At 37.1% G+C, this 20193-nt stretch overlaps 1 protein-coding gene and 1 long non-coding RNA gene across 6 annotated transcripts in view; one reads left to right on the top strand and one right to left on the bottom strand.

Moving 5' to 3' along the window:
- Nucleotides 1-20193, bottom strand: part of LOC141381273 (uncharacterized) — a 124232-nt gene that overhangs the window by 61980 nt on the left and 42059 nt on the right. The gene's annotated exons all lie outside the window — the stretch shown is intronic.
- Nucleotides 1-20193, top strand: part of tyk2 (tyrosine kinase 2) — a 72635-nt gene that overhangs the window by 41805 nt on the left and 10637 nt on the right. For all 5 annotated transcript variants that reach the window (XR_012401190.1, XM_073944958.1, XM_073944959.1 and 2 more), the window contains 6 exons: nucleotides 2999-3134; nucleotides 6868-7019; nucleotides 7093-7243; nucleotides 15325-15419; nucleotides 15492-15687; nucleotides 18048-18166. Coding sequence is in view for 4 of the 5 variants with exons in the window: in XM_073944958.1 (XP_073801059.1) it covers nucleotides 2999-3134; nucleotides 6868-7019; nucleotides 7093-7243; nucleotides 15325-15419; nucleotides 15492-15687; nucleotides 18048-18166 (849 nt within the window). In the remaining variant the exon portion in view is untranslated. The remainder of the gene's footprint in view (nucleotides 1-2998; nucleotides 3135-6867; nucleotides 7020-7092; nucleotides 7244-15324; nucleotides 15420-15491; nucleotides 15688-18047; nucleotides 18167-20193) is intronic.

Consider the following 20193-nt stretch of genomic DNA (forward strand, 5'->3'; position numbering starts at 1 on the left):
AGTTCCAGTATTTGTGTGTTGGAGACAGGAGCGGGTATTGTTGGGTGAACACACAGCAGCACACACACTCCCCCAGTAAGATGGGTTCTGTTCGACAGGGACTCAAAGTTGTTTTGTATGTGTTGGATTATCGGGTAGAATTTCTCCCGGATCTCGGAGTATTTAGTGCACTCGGGATATGCAGCTCCGTCTCAATCAGCTGCTGAGGGCACAGCCGCTTCTCCACCGGCAGCCATGTTTTTTTTTTGTGCGGGCCGTCTTTACGGCTAGCTGATGTCCGCTGCCCGCTTCTAACATGTTAGAAAATACTGCAAATCAAGCTGTCGGTATCTCCCCGCGGTTGAAATTGTTCGTTATTCCGAAAAAAAGAAGAAGAAATATCAGCGCGCAGTAGTTGCTTTCTAGATTATTTAGGCCTATATTCAGCTGTTTTAATCTTGCAATTCTGATAATTAGAGATAATGTCTGTTCAACTTGTCTGTCATTTATTTCTCATTTGCTACTTATTTTATTAATTTGTTGATGTTAATATACTACATAGTCTTGTATATGCATATCTAAAATCCTTTGGCATTCAAATTTGCTTTGAACTTGAAAGAGAGAAAGAATCGGATTTTACCTGTCAGAGCACATTGCATATGCTTTTTTTGAAATAACATTTATTTAACAAATATTTTAGCACATCGAAAGTAATTAAATTACCTGTCTTTTGATTAAAACCTTTATGCAAAAAGATCAGAAAAAAAGGCAATATGCGACACATGACATGCATCGCTCTCATGCCACGTTTTGAGGATAAATTCGCTTTTAGGTGCTGCTTTGAATAAAATAAAACTATTAAAAAGCACATTAAAGAATACTCATAAAATAAAACCTTGATAGAGGAGTATCTTATGAAAAAACACCAATTGACGGGCTCTGCTTTCGGTTTTAAAAGAATCAAGCAGCTTTAAAAATATAATTTGCTGAAGAGAAATGACAGGGAAAAAAAGATTGAACATATCGGGACTGTCAAAAGAACATTCCTCTTTGATATATTCTTTCGACTCCGACAAATCAGCAAAGATTATGAACGACGGAGTGTCCTCCACTGCTTCAGTGGCGTGTCCCGCTGGTTATAAACGAGGAGGCGGAGAGAATGCGCTGCTTAGTTTCGGCTCGATATATTTAAATAAAAACTAACAACGAGCTGCTTATAACGCTCAAAAAGTTAAACTCAAATGCACAACCCTTGTTGGTTGCACCTGCAGGATGCACAATGAACCTAACGCGCCATAATTTTAATTCTATATTCGTGAAGAATGAGCCAACCGCATATGCTTAGTCAGTCCTGTTGGTCGGGACTCTGCTTTATAACTTATTAGTTTATTACAATAATCACACTTAGCTTTGCCATTGTTCTTCACATATAGCCACTCAACACATCTTGCGGTCCATCTTTAATGTTTAGATTATTGAAGGTGCTATTGACGTTTTGAGAAAAAAATTAATAGTACTGAAACTAAATTATTAAAAATAAACTTGCGGGACAAGGCAAGCACATATCTTAGCCGTTTGTTCACACTCTGCCTGTATTAACATAAATGCTGTATTTTAATATAGCTTATTTTGATTAATTAGCTTTAACTGACAGCCTTTTCTTCTTTTTCCGCGGTTATGCGGCATTATATTTCACACGCATATGCAAGGTGACTGAATATGAAAATAAAATACAAAACATACTGAGCCATTAAGTAAAAAAACAAAACAAAACAACAGTTATACTTTAAAGCAGAACATTGACGTTTTGAAACAAAAAAACGGAACTGAAACTAAATTATTAAAAATAAACCTGCCAGACTTAATTTATGTAATATTTTCATTATTCATTTATTTTCATTATTCGTTTATTATTATGTACTATAATTGAAACATAAAATGAGATCGTAAATATAATCAACAACGAAAATGTAAATAAAAACGTAAATTAAAAATATAAATGAACATGTCTAGTCTTAGTTCTATCAAAATAGCAAACACTACATCTCTCTATATTTAGACTAAAAGACTGCTTTATTTATTTATTTATTTATTTATTTATTTAAGACTAATTATTTGTACTGAATGTTTGTGCTTTCATTTTAGTTGTCTTTCATTTCTTCAATTCTATTTTCCAAAACGAATCCTCTTTGCACTTAATAAGTTTACAATAAACCAGGTAAAAAAAAAAATTAAATGTAAGTTGAGGTGATCGCAAGTTCACAACTGTGAGGTGATGTGCTCTATCGGCAGGATAATCTATATTATTTTGCTGTTTTTCATATGCGCACGTTTAAGATTTGAGATTATAACATTGCCATGATAGTCAAAGAAATCAAAACATTATTTTCACCCCAACGCAATTTAATCGGGCACTGAAGGCTAATAACTTAATTCTTATATTAGCTTTTTGACTTCTCACCATGTATCTTTTCTACAGCATAGTATAGTGTAAGAGCATGTCTATTACCAGAAAAACTAAATTAAAATTATATTTTAATTGAACACATCACATCACATACAGTAAGCTACGCCTACAGAACAGTCTGTTTAGCATTGTGAAAAGGCAAAGCTGAATATCTGTGGTTAAAGTGCCACCCAGCGGTCAAATGCTGCTGGCGCATCAAGCACCGCCGTCGCCGCGGCATGAATGGCGGTACAAGGAACACATTGAAGTAGTAACATCTGTATGTGGTTAATTTGTGATTAATTTGATTAACCGCCACACTGTGTGACTAATTACATTTAATATTTTAATCGCACAAGCCAAACATGAGCACAACATCTTCTCACTTCTGTAATGTGAAACAATACATTTAATCAGTAAAGTAAACTAATTCACAAATATCTCTGATGTTACATTTTAAAATCAAAAGAATTTCTGATTTTAACACATGTTGTTTACATTAGGAGAACTACATTTAATGTTATTGTCAGCTGCATCATTAAAAACAACTACCATCATATATGTGCTTTGCAGGAGACCAAGCGTTTAGTGCATGGAAATGTCTGTGGCAAGAACATCCTGGTGGTCCGGAAAGGTTTAGAGGAGGGCACGTCTCCTTTTGTAAAGCTCAGTGACCCAGGCATTTCTCTGTCAGCTCTATCTCAAGGAGGTAAGCTCGTGTTGTTATTCTCACGTGCTCTAGATCGAATCGAGCACATCCTGTACCCCATCTCTGTATCATTTCTCTAGTTACCTCTCTACTATTTACTTCATCAGGTTCTCTCGTGGTTGAGAGAACAGGAAGCCAACCACTTCCTCATAGTGATGTTTGCTTCCTTTAGATCATATTTACAGCAGTGAAGCAGCTGTCCAGAGAACATAAATAATAAATAAGTCATGAATGTTGTGCCGTTCTTTGAGGTCAACCTATAATATTATCAAGGTCTTTACAACAAAAAGATGATAAGCATCTCAATAATAAGCAGTAATAAGCTGTATTATGTCTTCTTTGGACCTCCTCATCAGAATTCATGTTTGAATAGACATAGCAGATTATAGATTTGAAAGTAAACCAATAGTATCTGGATTGGATGCAGACTTGGATTTGCAACCTGAGACTGCATATTTCAGAGATGCAATGTCTGACACAATGCACTCAATGCATCTGGTGACGTCACTATGTGGTTGGGGCTTGGTTTAGGCATTAAAAAGCTTTGCAACTGCATCTGCATCCAGACCTCTCTCCAGTAAACTGATTTGGTTGGCTTACACTTTCATATATATACCATACTTGTCAACATTGGAATGTAAAATCACCGGTTACCCTGTATTACTATTAATGTCAACGTGCTTTCAAGCCGGAATAAAGCAAAAGCATAATTCTCTTTAACGACTCTTGCAGTTAAATCATATTTCAAATCGGCTCTTTCTAATTACACTTTTCATAGAAAGATTAACAGTACAGGAAAAATGCAGGAAACTTAAATATAGATAGAAAAGTTAAATACGGGAGAATCTCAGCAGGTTGACAGGTATGTATATACATTCATCGGCCATTTTATTAGTTTCACCTTTCTAGTTCCGGGTTGGACCCGCTTTTGCCTTCAGAACTGCTTTAATTGTTTGTGGCATAGATTCACCAAGCTACTGGAAATATTCCTTAGAGATTTTAATCCATATTGACATGATAGCATCACACAGTTGCTGCAGATTTGTCGGCTGCACATCCATGATGTGAATCTCCCGTTCCACCACATCCCAAAGGTGTTCTATTGGATTGAGATCTGGGGACTGTGAAAGTTATTTGAGTACAGTGAACCTGTCATGTTCAAGAAACTAGTCTGACATGATTCACGCTTTATGACATGGCACGTTATCCTGCTGGAAGAAGCCATCAGAAGATTGGTACACTGATCATAAAGGGATGGACATTGTCAGCAACAATACTCAGGTAGGCTGTGGTGTTGACACGATGCTCGATTGGTACTATTGGGCCCAAAGTGTGCCAAGAAAATAACCCCCTCACCATTACACCACCACCACCAGCCTGAACCATTGATACAAGTCAGGATGATCCATGCTTTCCTGTTGTTGACACCAAATTCTGACCCTACCATTCGAATGTCGTAGCAAAAATTAAGACTCATCAGACCAGGCAACGTTTTTCAATCTTCTGTTGTTCAGTTTTAGTGAGCCTGTGCGAAGTGTAGCCTCAATTTCCCGTTCTTAGCTGACAGGAGGGGCACCCGGTGTAGTCTTTTGCTGCTGTGGCCCATCCACCTCAAGGTTGGATGTGTTGTGCGTTCAGAGATGCTCTTGTGCATACCTTGGCTGTAACGAGTGGTTATTTGAGTTACTGTTGTCTTTCTATCAGATAAAACCAGCCTAGGCATTCTCCTCTGACCTCTGGCATCAAATAAAGCCCACAGAACTGCCGCTCACTGGAAATTTTCTCTTTTTTAGACCATTCTCTGTAATTCCTAGATATGGTTGTGCGTGAAAATCCCAGTAGATCAGTAGTTTCTGAAATACTCGGACCAGCTGATCTGGTACCAACAACCATGCAATGTTCAAAGTCACTTTAATCACCCATTCTGATGCTTCCCCATTCTGACTACAGCAGATCATCTTGACCATCTCTACATGCCTTAATGCTTTGAGTTGCTGCCATGTGATTGTCTAATTAGAAGTTTGTGTTAATGAGCAGTTGGACTGGTGTACCTAATAAATTGGCTGGTGAGTGTATAATACATATAAGTTTTTAAATTAAAAATAAATAAAAACTAAGCATATTCGTTTTGATAGCTCACATTGTTAGTTTTGTGGTGAACAGTTTATCTGTGCATGTCATTTAGAAAAAAATAATTGCTCTTGTAATCTAAAATAAAAATCTGAAAATGCACTTCCTGTTTGTTTTCAGTTAAATTCTCAAATTACGTCTGTCTGAGGAATTGGGCTTAGCTAACATACTTAACCATGCCCCTCCAGCAAACAGAAATTGTGAAGAGGAGGAGCCTGTTAGGTTGTAATAACTCTCCCCGAACCCTATTCCCGAACTTTCTAAATAAAATGCCTACTTTGCTACATCCAATCAGTTCATAGCAAAAAAAACCAACTACGCCCACTGTTTTCTCATGTAATGTTCTGTTTCTCAAGAAACTGTCACAATATGAAAAAAAACTGTCGCAGATTTCAGTTCATGTGGACTGTAAAGATTTGCATTTGCCATTTTTTCACCTTTATATTGATAGGACAGTATAGTGGCTGGAAATGACGTTGGACTGAGGGTAACGGTGAAGGAGGTTTGCGAAAGGTCAATGAGCCCTGATTCGAATTTGACACGCCTAAAGCACAATTGCGCTATGTGACAGTCGCTATATGCCTACGAAGCTATGGGTGCAGACACACTTTTGCATATTTAACAGTGTTTAATAGATGAAAATGAAAACTGTGTGTCCATCATTGTAAACATCTGCATTTATATTTGACAGCCCACATCCTTCAATGTTTTTATTCTGTAAATGGTAGATTAAAAGGCTAAGTATTTTATGCTGATGTATGGTAATTCAAAATGGTATTTGGTAAACTGAAAACCATGACACAAACTGAACTGACAGTTTTGTGAAGCGTCCCACCCCTAATGGTCATACAGTGGGGAAAATAAGTATTAAACACAAGTATTGTTTTTCTCTGAAAACATGGACTGTGGACTTGAAATTTTCACCAGATGTTAGTAACAACCAAAACAATTCAAATATGCAAAAGAAAACAAATCTAATTAGTTTACAAATGAAGGTATGTGAAATAAAATAAAATGATGCAGGGATAATGTATTGAACAAATAAAGAAAGGTAGGTGTAGAAAGGCAGTGAAAGCCCAGACAGCAGCTGAAATCTCTCAGTAGTTATTCAGCAACCCTCTGCATTGTAAATAAATATCCACTGCTTCAATCCAACATTTACGTTAGCAGAATTATGAAGATGAAACCAGGGTGGACATTTCAGCAAGACAGTGATCCAAAACACAGCCAAGGAAACTCTCAAATGCTTTCAGCGAAAGAAAATCGAGCTGTAGAATGGCCCAGCCAGTCACCTGACTTCTGACACCTGACAGACACACCACTTCTGTACTTTCTCATTGTGTCATTTCATTATTATTTCGCATAACTCATCTTTCTAAAATTTTTTTTTCTGTTTAATTTTTCTGTTTGGATTGTTTAAATTTTTACCAAAGTCTGGTTAATTCCATGTCAACAGCTCTTTTAGAAATATAAATGCCAGGAAAAATCTTGACATGTTCAATACTTATTTTCCTGGCTGTATACTGTTTTTCACTTAATATTATTGGGATGTTTTTATTTTGGAGGTTTGTTTCTTGTTGTTTGATTTCTTTGTGTTTTACAGAGCGCGTGGAGCGAATTCCATGGATTGCTCCAGAGTGTGTTGCTGACGGGACTCGTATAGGAAGCGCTGCAGACAAGTGGAGCTTTGGAGCCACTCTGCTGGAAATCTGCAACAACGGTGATCTTCATGTCAGCAACAGCACATTATCTGAGGTATGGCTCCACCAACGGTCTACATGACACCGCACAGTCTCAGCATTTTCTATAAGCTCTGCTCTGTGTACAGAAACAGCGCTTCTACGAGACGCAGAGTCGCCTGGCGGTACCTTCGTCTCAAGAGCTGGCCAGCTTCATCAGCAGGTGTCTGACATATGATGCTGCTGCACGGCCCTCCTTCCGGACTATTCTGAGGGAGCTGACAGAGATTCAGATAAAAAGTGAGTCGGCTCATACTGTGTGACCATGCACGTGGTGAGGAAGCGGATTTATTATGCTTTTTTTACTTTAAGCTTACATTAATGCTGCTTTTTGAGAATAAAACAATCTGCACAGTGTTATTCTCTCTATTAGTTCTGTTTCTGAACTCCCTTGATTGCTCTGATTCAGCCCAAGTATCCTAAAATAAACTTTTCTATGCTTAATTAGTACACGAGCGGTGACAAAAATAATCCATTCTGCATCAATTCTGAGATTTTGCATCACAAATCCTTCTTGAATTAATTCTGAGCTTAGTTCTAACTGCAGAAGGTGTTCTAGGCTGTAGCTCTAGACTATTCTAGACTATATAGACTATCATTATATACTTAATGAGCTGATGGTGCTCTAGGCTAGATTTTTCTAACAGTAGATAGGACTCTAGGCTAGTCTTTAAGAAAAGATGGTGCTCCAGGCTGGCTTTTAACAGCATATGCCACTCTAGGCTAGTTTTTAAGAACATATAACACTCTAGGCTAGTTTGTAACATCTCAAGGCTAGTCTTTAAGAGCAAATCAATAGTATCTGGATGCAATGTCAGACAAATGCACTCAATGGAGCTAGTGATGTCACTTAGCCGAGCAGGGTTGGGTAGGGGTTAGGTGAGCCCATTTAAAACACTGCATGCAGCTCAGATTCCATGTGCACCAAGTCTGCAGCCAGACCCTTCTCGAGCAAAGAACAGTAGATGGTGCTTTAGCCTAGTGTTTAACAGATGGTGCTCTAGGTCTGTTTTTAACAGATTTAGGCTAGTTTTTAACTGCAGATTGTGCTCTAGGCTAGATTTTAACAGCTTCAGTCTAGTTTTTACGAGCACAGGGCACTCTAGGCTATTTTTATCTGTAGATGGCGCTCTAGGCTAGTTTTATACAGCAAATGTTGCAGCAAATCTATGCTAGTGTTTATGTTCTTTTCTCTCTTTGATTCTTTTATAACCTGTTTTAACACATTTTAATCTGATTTTATCTGTTTTTAATCTTTTCTATTGTTTGTATTTTTTTCTATTTTCTTAAATTTGTCTTTTTTTATTCTTGTTTATGTAAAGCACTTTGAATTGCCACTGTGTATGAAATGTGCTATATAAATAAATTTGCCTTGCCTTGCCTTGCCTTTAACAGCAAATGGTGCTCTAGGTCAGTTTTTAACAGTTCGAGGCTAATTTTTAACAGCAGATTGCTTTCTAGGCTAGTTTTAACAGCTCCAGGCTAGTCTTTACAAGCAGAAAGTACTCTGGGTTATTTTTTTAACAGCAGACTCTAGGTTAGCTTTTAACAGCGGATGGCACTCTAGCCAAGTTTTTCTGAACATATGACGCTCTATGCTACTTTGTAACCGCTCTAGGCTAGTCTTTAAAAGCAAATGGTGCGCTAAGCTAGCTTTTATGAACAAATGATGTTCCAGGCTAGTTTTAAACGGCTCTAGACTAGTCTTTAAGAGCAGATGGAACTCTAGACAAAGCTAGTTTTTACCATCTCTAGGCTAGTGTTTAACTTCCGATGGTTTTCTAGGCTAGTTTTTAACACTTCTAGATTAGTTTTTCACACCATATGGAGCTCTAGTCTAGTTTCTAACAGCTCTAGGTTAGTCTTTAAGAGCAAATCAATTGTACCTGGATGCAATGTCAAACACAGTGCACTCAATGGAGCTAGTGACGTCACTGTGATGGGTGTGGTTAGGTGCGCCCATTCAAAAGCATTGCATGCAGCTCAGATAGCATGTGCATCGAGTCTGCAGCCAGACTCCTTTCGAGCAAATGGTTCTTTAAGCTAGTTTTAACAGCAGATGACACTGTATGCAAGTTTTAAACAGCTCTAGACAAGTCTTTAAAAGCAGATAGCGCTCTAGACTAGTCGTTGAGAGCTGATGGCACTCTAGGCTATTTTAACAGCAGGTGGCACTCTAGGCTATATTTATACTGCAAATGGTGCTATATGCTAGTATTTAACAGCAGATTGTGCTCTAGGCTATATTTAACAGCTCCAGACTAGTCTTTAAGAGCAGATGGCACTCTAGGCTATTTTTAGGGTGCTTTCACACCTAGACTTTTGTTTCGGAACCTGTCTCGTTTGCCCAGTTAGCGCGGTTCGTTTGGCATATGTGATTGCACAAATCACGCTCGGTCCCAGATTGCTTTAATGAGGTGATCTCGGCTAGATTGAAACGAACTCTAGAGTGGATCGATTGTAGGGAGACAGCAATATGATCCGAGTCCGGTTATATCACAGCGTTTTATGGATATGTAATATGAAGAGAGAATTATGAGTAGGGCGGGAGGTCATTCCAGCCATCCCAAGTCTCCTGGAAGTTTCGGGAGTCTCCTGTAAATTCACAGAGACTCTCGGATGCCTGCAAACGAGTGATAATCTCCCGGAAATCGCGCATTTCCCTCCCGGTCCTCAAATACGTCGCGCACCCTTTTCTTTTTAAAAACAGATGATGCTCTAGGGCAGTTTTAAACAGCTTTAGACTAGTCTTTAAGAGCAGATGACACTCTAGGCTAGGCTAGATTTTAACAGCTCTAGGCTAGTGTCCCTGCTGAAAAAAACAGCTTAAACCAGCCTAGGCTGGTTGGCTGGTTTTAGCTGGTCAACCAGGCTGGTTTTAGAGGGGTTTTGGCCATTTCCAGGCTGGTTTCCAGCCATTTCCAGCCTGGTCTTAGCTGGTCAGGCTGGGAGATGACCAGCTAAAACCAGCTTGACCAGCTTAGCCAGACTGGGAGCCCAGCCAAAACCAGCTATGTCCAGCTTAAACCAGGCTGGTCAAGCTGGTTTTAGCTGGATTTGGCTGGTAATTTTCCAGCCTGACCAGCTAAGACCACGCTGGAAATGGCTGGAAACCAGCCTGGAAATGGCCAAAACCCCTCTAAAACCAGCCTGGTCAACCAGCTAAAACCAGCCAGCCAGCCTAGGCTGGTTTAAGCTGGATTTTCAGCAAGGGTTTAACTTCAAATGGTGCTGTAGGCTAATTTTTAGCACCTCTGGGCTAGTTTTTCCACAACATATGGGGCTTTCGGCTTATTTTTCAACAGCTCTGGGCTAGTCTTTTAGGAGCAGGTGGCACTCTAGGCTTGTTTTTAACAGCAGATGGTGCTCTAGGCTAGCTTTTTACAGCTATAGGCCTGTCTTTAACAGCAGATGGTGCTCTAGGCTTGTTGTTTACCAGTTTTAGGCTAGTGTTTGATAACAGTTTGTGCTCTAGGCTAGTTTTTATCAGCTCTAGGCTAGTCTTTAAGACTAGATGGCACTCTGGGCTATTTTTTTAACAGCAGATGGTTCTCTAGGCTAGTTTATTTTTACAGCTCTAGGCCTATTTCTAACAGCAGATGATGCTCTAGGCTTGCTTTTAACAGTTTAAGGCTAGTATTTAACATCAGATTGTGCTCTAGGCTAAATTTTAACAGCTCTAGGCTAGTCTTTAAGACCATATGGCACTCTAGGCAGTTTTTTTACAGCAGATGGTGCTCTAGGCTAGTTTTTTTACAGCTCTAGGCCTGTGTTTAATAGCCGATGGCGCTCTAGGCTTGTTTTTAATGACATATGGTACTCTGCCAGTTTAACAGCTTTAGGCTAGTTTTTAACCAGATGTCTTTTATGGATGATCTCAAACTTGCATTTACAGACATAGAAAATATTTTTTTCAAATCTGTGGCAGGTGTTTATTTGTTTTTATCTATCTTTGGTAGTCAGATTTCTATGTGTTTTATGTCTGTGAGCTCAGAAAACTGAATTCAAGAATTTAAACTAACAAAACTATAAAACACAAGCAGATCCTTGTTATTACCAGAGTAAATGAAACACTAACAGCAAAGGCGCCATCCTCTTCTAGTAAGGGGGCATGGAGCAGGAGCTGATTTGCATTTAAAGAGACACAGCATGTTCCATTGCTTCCAATAAAAAGGGTCATTTTTAGTATGAAATAATAAATGATCTGAAAGACATTTTGAGCTGGAACCTTATAGACATTCTTGTGAAAAGAAACTCTTTAAATCATATTGTTGTATTATCTGTGCCATATTACAATGATGATGTTTAATTAAAAAATAGAAATGATAATTCTGTCATTCTTTTTCATGCTCATACAATGAAACCTGACAGTAACCCATGTAGTTTAGGCCTAATTACATTTCGTAATATTCCTTTGAGTTCCACACCAAATGGAAAGTCATACAGGACTGATTGGATGGTGCATTATGATGTAGTTATCATTTTTTAGGCAAAATTGCTGCAGTACACGTGTCTATCAAATTCACCCAACATATAAAAGCGTATTGCAGAGAAAACTGAAATGTGATTGCTAGCCTTCACACTTTCTATAAATGTAGAGAAGATAGAAGAAATTGTGCTCAGATTAGTACCTCTGTAAGCTTGCACTGAAGGTGTGAGGTTATTTAATGCATCATCTCATCTAATGCACAAAAAAACAACTCCGTTTGAGTAGATAAGCTGATGCTGGTGATAAAGGAATGCTGGCTGCCATATAGAAATGAGAAATAACATGTTTTTCATGTTAAAAGATTTTGTTTAAAAAAAGGGGGGAGGGAGGGAGTTAAGAAGAGTGTTAACAAGTTTTTATCACAAAGTCTTCAAATTTAAGGCTTTTATTTTGCGTTTGTAGCAAATAAATAAGTATTTTTTACCTTCTGCATTTGTGTTCTGCAGGCCAAATGAATTTAAATGTTTTGATTATAATAATGTGTGTGTATTGGTATGGATATTTACATTTGTTTTGTATTTGTAACATGTGTGATTGGTTTTTGCGATGCTGGACAAAATCAATGTTGTTTCTGATCATTTAGACTGTAGCAATAGTGAAAAAAAATAAATAAATAAATATATATATATATATATATATATATATATATATATATATATATATATATATATATATATATATATATATATTTACACACACACACACACACACACACACACACACACAGTTCTAGCTTGTTCCTCAATCTGATTGGCTGATGGCTGTGCGATTATTCTGGAATAACAGCAGTCTTACAGCCTCTTCACTGTTGTGTATTTGTATTTCTCTGCCCACATAGAGTGACAGCAGATCAATAAACTGACTACATTTTGACAAATATTGCAGCTGTTGGACAACATAATGTACTTTTGAGGCTATTTTAGTCGAGAATGTAGTTGTTTAGATTGCAACTATGCAATTTATTTATAAGGATAGTGACTATTTTCAGCACATTGGCGACCATCAGTCTGTCATACTGAGCAAAGCAAAGTGTTTGCTTTGGCTTTTTCGGGGTTAATTATTGTGAAATCACAATTGCAACAGAGAAATACTTGGAAATCTCTGTAGACTGATGGCATTTCAAACACTAGCTCTAATGTGACTGTGAATGAATGACGGAAAAAAGTAGTTCCTCCTGCAGAAGGATTTTTGAGACACTCCGTGTTTGATTTTCTTTTTTATATATACGATTATGTCGTCAAACTGTTGTATAAACAAAATATCACATTAGTAGCAGTGCGATATGGCCATATATCGTCACTGGTGGGACACTAAGGAACTGGGCCTGTGGTCTCAAATCAACACACGCCTCTTACTAGTGCTATATATATATATATATATATATGTATACAGTTGAAGTCCGAATTATTAGCCCCCATGTTTATTTTTTTCCCCGTTTTCTGTTTAACAGAGAAAATATTTTTTTCAACACATTTCTAAACATAATAGTTTTAATCTCTAGTTTTAAGCTCATTTCTAATAACTGATTTATTTTTGTAAGAATCAGCTCTTTGGTTTAAATCATGTTTAAACTTTGGGGATTCGAATCAAAGATTCGAACATGATTCACATAGAATTGTTTAAAGCTTACACTCAACTTTAGTATTTGTCCAGCAAATAGAACGTTTAGTGTAAAGCAGTTCTGTATTATATTATTACGTGGCCAACAATAACAATATAAAAACAGTATCTAATTATTTAATAAGCAAGGTAGCAGTATCTGAAGCTGAGGCATTAACTTATAAAGCACACAACACACCAACACGGATCTTAAAACGAAACAAAAGTTTATTGCTACTCTATAACACAAAGTACTAATCTACGTAAAACAAACAAACGCACATACATACACACACGCACAAGCAGTTTGAGGAGAGTTTTGACTGAGTGGATTTAACTTCTAGCCTTTGCTAAGTTCTTAGCATTGCAACCTGAGAGAAACCATAAAAGCAGAGAATTTCGCTATTCTTTACTACTTAAACATAATTCACACCAGTGTCAGCAATGGATAGAAACCTTGTTTGTGCTACTTGCGTTCTGATGGAATATTGGTTTCATCGACTGGTCCAAAGGGAAATCCCGGCGAAGCTGATTGGTCAGCGTAGCAACTTCAGTGACGTGATGGAATTCCCTTGTCGGTGAAGAGGGGTTTCCTTAGTCGGTTGCTAGGGATACGGATGTTGGACAAGGCGGCGTTCGAAGTCCTTCCTGGGTTCCTGTAGTTAGGATGAGTTTCAGGGTTTGGATGTGTTGACCCGATGGCTTGTTGTTGAAGCGGTTGCACAAGCAGATCGGGGGTCGAGCCGGCAGCAAGTGAAGGTCGCGGTCTGCTCCGTGATGTAACGAGGCTTCCGGCGAGGCGATGTAACGGCCACAGCACGAGAAGAGCGACGTCCGGGCAGCGACGGCGGTGACGACTGGCAAAGATGACCGGCAAAAGACGACAATGAAATTCTTTTGTTCAAAGTTTTATAGGCTTTGGTAGAGGCTGGGTCTACACAATGCTTGTCCAATCAGATAAGGTGCGGGGTGGAGTCACACCCCAATTCTGCTCTCTAGGAGGCCGGGTTGACACCTGGTGTGGGTGCTGCTTTGATAGCATAGTGGTTAAAATAAAGTCTTATAACGTCGACACTTTTCATAGTATAGTTTCTTCATATAAACCAATGCATATGAAATGTTCCTAGCTTTCAATCGATACCAAACATGAAGTATTTCACAAACATTCTGTAGATTTCATTTATCACTAAGGGCTATTACTCATTAACTATCCATAACAGTTTTGTTAAACACATGGAACATGTACACACAAAAATCTACAGAAACATAAAGCAAACATACATTACTCAAATAAACACAGTTTTACTGTATGTCCATTAAACTTTGCAAGCGTTTCTGATCGCTTCTGTGTCTGCCTGAGAATGTGTATTCCTTGCAGACGCCAAAGGACACGCAAACCAAAAGGTACTTCTCAAAAACCGGTTTGGTGGGTTTTTGATTGTAGAGCCTCTTATTGTTTTAAGGTGTAAAGTTAATTAACACGCAACTGTGATGTTGACTGGCTAGTTGTCCTGTGGATTGCCTTTTGCTGGGTGCCTGTGGATTGCTTTGAAAATGAAATCAAAGCTCAGACATTTAGGCATCAACCAATCTTTTAAGGATAACATGGTCTGTGGCTTGTTCGGTTCTGGAACGATCCGTTGACTCCCCACATTTTATATTTGCCTTGATGACAGTAAATAATATTTGACTAGATATTTTTCAAGACACTACTATAAGGACATTTTACATGAAAAAAGAATATGTAAAACTTTCATTAAACATTTTTGAGACACTGCATATAAAATAATAATGCATAAAACTTATTTTGTTAAAATATAGATAAAAAATAGATTTTATAAAAAACATACACATCATATTGAAAATATGATATATTTGATATAGTTTTTTCATTAAAAATACAATAATAAATGATAATTTGATAACTATTAGGCATCTGTCAATGAAAATGTCAAATCATATCAAAATTTGATACATTTATGATGCTTTTTTTATTTATCATTATTGACATTTTTGTCCATTTATTGTTGTTTGTTTAGGTCTTTAACTTATAAAACCCTGCAGAAACAACCACAGAACAATGTTTTCCCTTTTAAATCGCACTATAAAATATTTGGATGTCTCCAAGCTTATCAGCCAGCATATTGCCTAAAAAGCAGAGTATTATTTTTCAGTATTGAGCAGAATGTGTGTTGTTTGTGTAACTGATATGTGATTTGTCTTCTTCCAAAAGATCCAGACATTTCATCGGAGTGCGAGTCTCTTCCAGACAAAGACCCAAGCGTCTTCTACAAGCGTTACCTGAGGAAGATTCGGGATCTGGGAGAGGTCAGTTTACCGCCTGTTCTGCGGTCAGCTCTTACTGTCATTTGTCCGTTTCATCTGATACTCTGCTTTCAGGGTCACTTTGGAAAGGTGATGCTGTACGTCTATGACCCTCACAATGACGGGACGGGCGAGTATGTGGCGGTGAAGGCCTTAAAGCAGGAGGGCGACGGCAGCAGTCTCCATGTTTCCTGGATGAAGGAGATCGAAATCCTCAAATCGCTTTACCACAACAACATTGTCAAATATAAAGGCTGCTGTACTGAAATGGGTAAGAAAAAAAATCTGTGTTGCTGACATTTGTGGGGGTTTTATCTGTAGAGTTGTTTTATGGCTATAGAGAGCAACAGTGCGGTTCTAAAAGTAAAAAAAAAACAACATAATATACACTCACCGGCCTCTTTATTAGGTACACCTGTCCAACTGCTTGTTAACACAACTTTCTAATCAGCAACTCAAAGCATTTAGGCATGTAAACATGCTCAAGACGATCTGCTGCAGTTCAAACCGAGCATCAGAATAGGGAAGAAAGGTGATTTAAGTCACTTTAAACATGGCATGGTTGTTTGTGCCAGACGAGCTGGTGTGAGTATTTCAGAAACTTCTGATCTACTGGGATTTTCACGCACAACCATCTCTAGGGTTTACAGAGAATGGTCCAAAGAAGATAAACTATCCAGTGAGCAGCAGTTCTGTGGGCGCAAATGCCTTGCTGATGCCAGAGGTCAGAGGAGAATAGCCAGACTGGTTCCAGCTGATAGAAAGGCTACAGTAACTCAAATAGTCATGAAGAAGAGCATCTCTAAACGCACAACACGTTGAATCTTAAAGCGGATGAGCTACAGTAGCAAAAGACCACACTAGGTGCCACTCCTGTCAGCTAAGAACAGGAAACTGAGTCCCAAAAGGGGGTCCAACCCAGAACTAGTAAGGTGTACGTAATAAAATGGCCAGTGAGTGTATATATATTCTAATAACATTTAATATTACATAATATTTATGCTTGGTAATAAAAAAAAACATTACTCATGTTCATGTATGATCATCCTTATAAATGAATCTAAAATTGCACTTTAAGAAATAATCAGTTTCTATTAAGTTCAATCATTACATTTCATTTAATTATCTGATCAAATATTTAATATTTATTTAAATCTAAATTGTTTTTGTTTTAATCCGATATTTATATTTTTTATCAAATTTGGAATTTATTATACTTGACTTAACTGTTTTATAATTATTAGTTTATTTTAGTGTAAATTGTGGCTGTTTGTTTTATTTGTGTACTTATTTTTTATTTTATTCTAATCATCTTTTGGTTGATTGATGTAATTATAATTTGTATTAATATTTTTAGATTATTTGTTTATTCATTAATTTTATTTGTATTTTTGTTGGTTTGCTTTACTTATTCTAATAATTTTTTTGTAATATTTACTTGAATTAGTTTTTGCTGAATATAATAAATTATTTGTATATAATTCGTATTTATTTAATTTATTATGTGATTGTTTGTTATTCTTCTTATTGTTTTATTTCATATGCTGAACTTTAGGAATTATTTTAATGTATATTTACATTTTTTACATTCTTTTTATATATTTAATATACAGTTGAAATCAGAATTATTAGTCTCGCTTTGAATTTTTTTCTTTTTTTTTTATATTTCCCAAATTAGGTTTAACAGACTACCTTGCCTAGTTAATCTAATTAACCAAGTAAAGCTTTTAAATGTCTTGAAAAATATCTAGTCAAATATTATTTACTGTCATCATGACAAAGATAGAATAAATCAGTTATTAGAAATGAGTTATTAAAACTGTCATGTTTAGAAATAGTGTTGGAAAAAATCTTTTCTCCGTTAAACAGAAATTGGGGAACAGGAGGCTAATAATTCAGGGCGGCTAATAATTCTGACTTCAACTGTATATATTATAATATATCGATTATTTGATTATAGAATAATGTTAATTGCTTTAAATAATAATATATAATATTAAATAATTAATATTTATATTTTTTAAAACATTAACATGCATGTATTTAAAGTGCTTCCTTTGTGGGTCCCCCAATATAATTTATTTAAAAATATATTTTCCTTTAAAAAAATAATTATTTTAAAATATAATATTTCCACAAATTATTGTTTTACTGTATATTTTAAATTAAATGAATTCAGCCTTGATGAGCAGAAGATACATCTTTTTAAAACGCAAAAAAATGTAATATTTTTCATTCTTTTGACCAGTAATGTACAGTTGAAATCAGAATTATTAGCCCCCTAATAAAACTGCTTTTATTCTAGCTGAAATTAAACAAATAAGACTTTCTCAAGAAGAACAATATTATCAGACATGCTGTGAAAATGTCCTTGTTAAACATCTGTTAACATTCCTCTGTTAAACATCATTTGGGAAATGAAAAGGGGGCTGAAAATTCTGACTTCAACTGTATATCAAATTAGCATATTTTGCAAATAAAATTCCTCCAACTCCACTGCCACCTACTGTAATTTATAATCAAAGACTTGACATGACGGTCAGCATGTTTAATTGATCATTTCATCTACTCATGATGCAGAAAAAAATAAGCAAAATGACCGTGCAATGTTTGCATGTTGTGTTGTTTCAGGTGGACAGGTGGTTCAGTTAATCATGGAGTACGTCCCGCTGGGAAGCCTCCGAGAATACATGCCTAAATACGGTCAGGGCATTGGACAGGGTCTCCTGTTCGCCCAGCAGATCTGCCTGGTGAGACATTAAGACGCTCACACACAGCTAATAAAAAAATCAACTGAAGTATGAGAGTAACTGTAAACAATGTACAGTTGTTAAAGTTGCAATCATACAATTATTCTCATCACAATTCATCTCTCTAATATTAAAAGCCAGCTTATTAGAATTAAAGGTGCCATATACTGCATTTAAGTTAAATTGTCCTCTGAGATTTATATATTAGCCTTATGGTTTCGGTAAGTTAAAAAAGTTCAAAAGACCCACCCCTCACTGACAAAGGTCCAGAATTTGTCCCATACACAAGCTCATTTGTCCTATTTTGATTGATATACCATAATAAATTGTGAAAATAACCATCGAAGAAGGCTTCGTGACCAAGCGGAATCCTCTTTTGGCTGTTGCTTCAGCGTGACAGAGGAAAGTTGAATGTGCTAGCCAGTTTGTGTTTGCCTAATAAATGACAATGTTGTCATTTGTCTTGGTGACGCAGTTCCTTGCCAGGTCCGGATGAATGACCTAAAGTAGGTGTGCATGCAAATGTGTGAGTATCGTCACAGTTTGTTTTGCCTTCTGATTGGCGCGATCTCCACACAGCAAACAATAGTATGCCTTGCTATACCCACACTGTAAAACCCAACAGTCAACTTTATCAAATGAAATGAGTGTAGTTAACTCAAAACTTATTGTAAGTTTATTCTATTCATTTGAAAAGAATTTTGAACTCAGTGTTGACGATAACGAGTAAATTAAATATCTCATTACTAAAACTTAAATGGAGTAAGTTCACTACTCATATTGATTAGTTTTTTAACTCAAATGGTCTAATTGGTTTTCTCAAACAGTTTGAGTTGCCTTAACTTATTTGGTTTCACAGTGCAGATTTTCATTATAGGGCACCTTTAACATATTGCTTTCAGCAGCTAATGAATAACCCCAAAAACTTAAAACTATCTTTTTCTGCAGCAAATTTATGGCCACATATTGAATATTACTGTACTGTATGGAATGCAAAGAGAAAATAGCAGCGTTTCTGTGGGTCTTAATAAAGTCTTAATTCACTTGTTTCTACATTAAGGTTTCAAAAAGATCTTAAGTCTGAGCAGTGAGTCTTTAAAGTGTACATTAACTCAAAATGTATATTGTTTATTTTGCTAGCACACATTGTTATACTTTAGGTCTGCGATTCCCAACAGGGGGGTCGCGGCACACAAGGGGGCCTCAGTGAGCTTTGTGGGGGTTCGCATCATATTTAAAAAAAAAACTTAGCTGTGGACAATTAGGAGAATGATCATGTTGCCTTAGTTCATTTTCTCCCCTAGCTCAGTGGTCCTCACCCACCGGGCCGTGGATCAATTGGTAGCGGGCCGCACAAGAAATCATTAATTATTTCCGTTTTATTTATTATCTGAGTCTGAACAATCTATTATTTTGAAAAGTCTTTTATTTTGAAAAATGACCATATTCTCTCGCTTACGTCTTGGTCACAAGAGCGCGAAAAATTTAACCCAGAAGCAGCAAAATGAGTAAGAAACAGACGTCTTTTGAAAGTTTCTTTGCCAAGGGAAAAAGGCCCAGTGAACAACCCAAGTACAGCCAAGGATTAGATCCGCAACCCACTTGTCAACAAATCAGGTGAATCCACTATGGCTGTGCAAGAAGATCAACTGATGGAGATCGCAAATGACGGCGGCCTTTTAGGGAACGTTCCCATGTCGCGTTTTTCTAGAGTGTGCACAAGTTTGCTGTTTCCAATAGAGGTGCGCGGCTTCCACGCACAAGTGGCGTGACACCCTCGCACCAATGAACCCCGGGCTGCGAGCGCACCATGAGTCACGTGACAAGAATTGACTGATCAGCTTCAGCTTGTATGGAATATTCACACTAAATTTCTCAGACAAACACAGAACACAGAAACACTGCAGTCCTTTGTACTTTTCTCCATAAATAAATATTGTATCAGAGAGTGGCAGCAATGTTTTGTCAGTTTGTCATCCTCTGAGAAAATGGTTGATGGTCGCATAGCAACCTACGAAACACCCTCA

Source organism: Danio rerio, chromosome 3, assembly GCF_049306965.1.
Source record: "Danio rerio strain Tuebingen ecotype United States chromosome 3, GRCz12tu, whole genome shotgun sequence".
Taxonomy (NCBI): domain Eukaryota; kingdom Metazoa; phylum Chordata; class Actinopteri; order Cypriniformes; family Danionidae; genus Danio; species Danio rerio.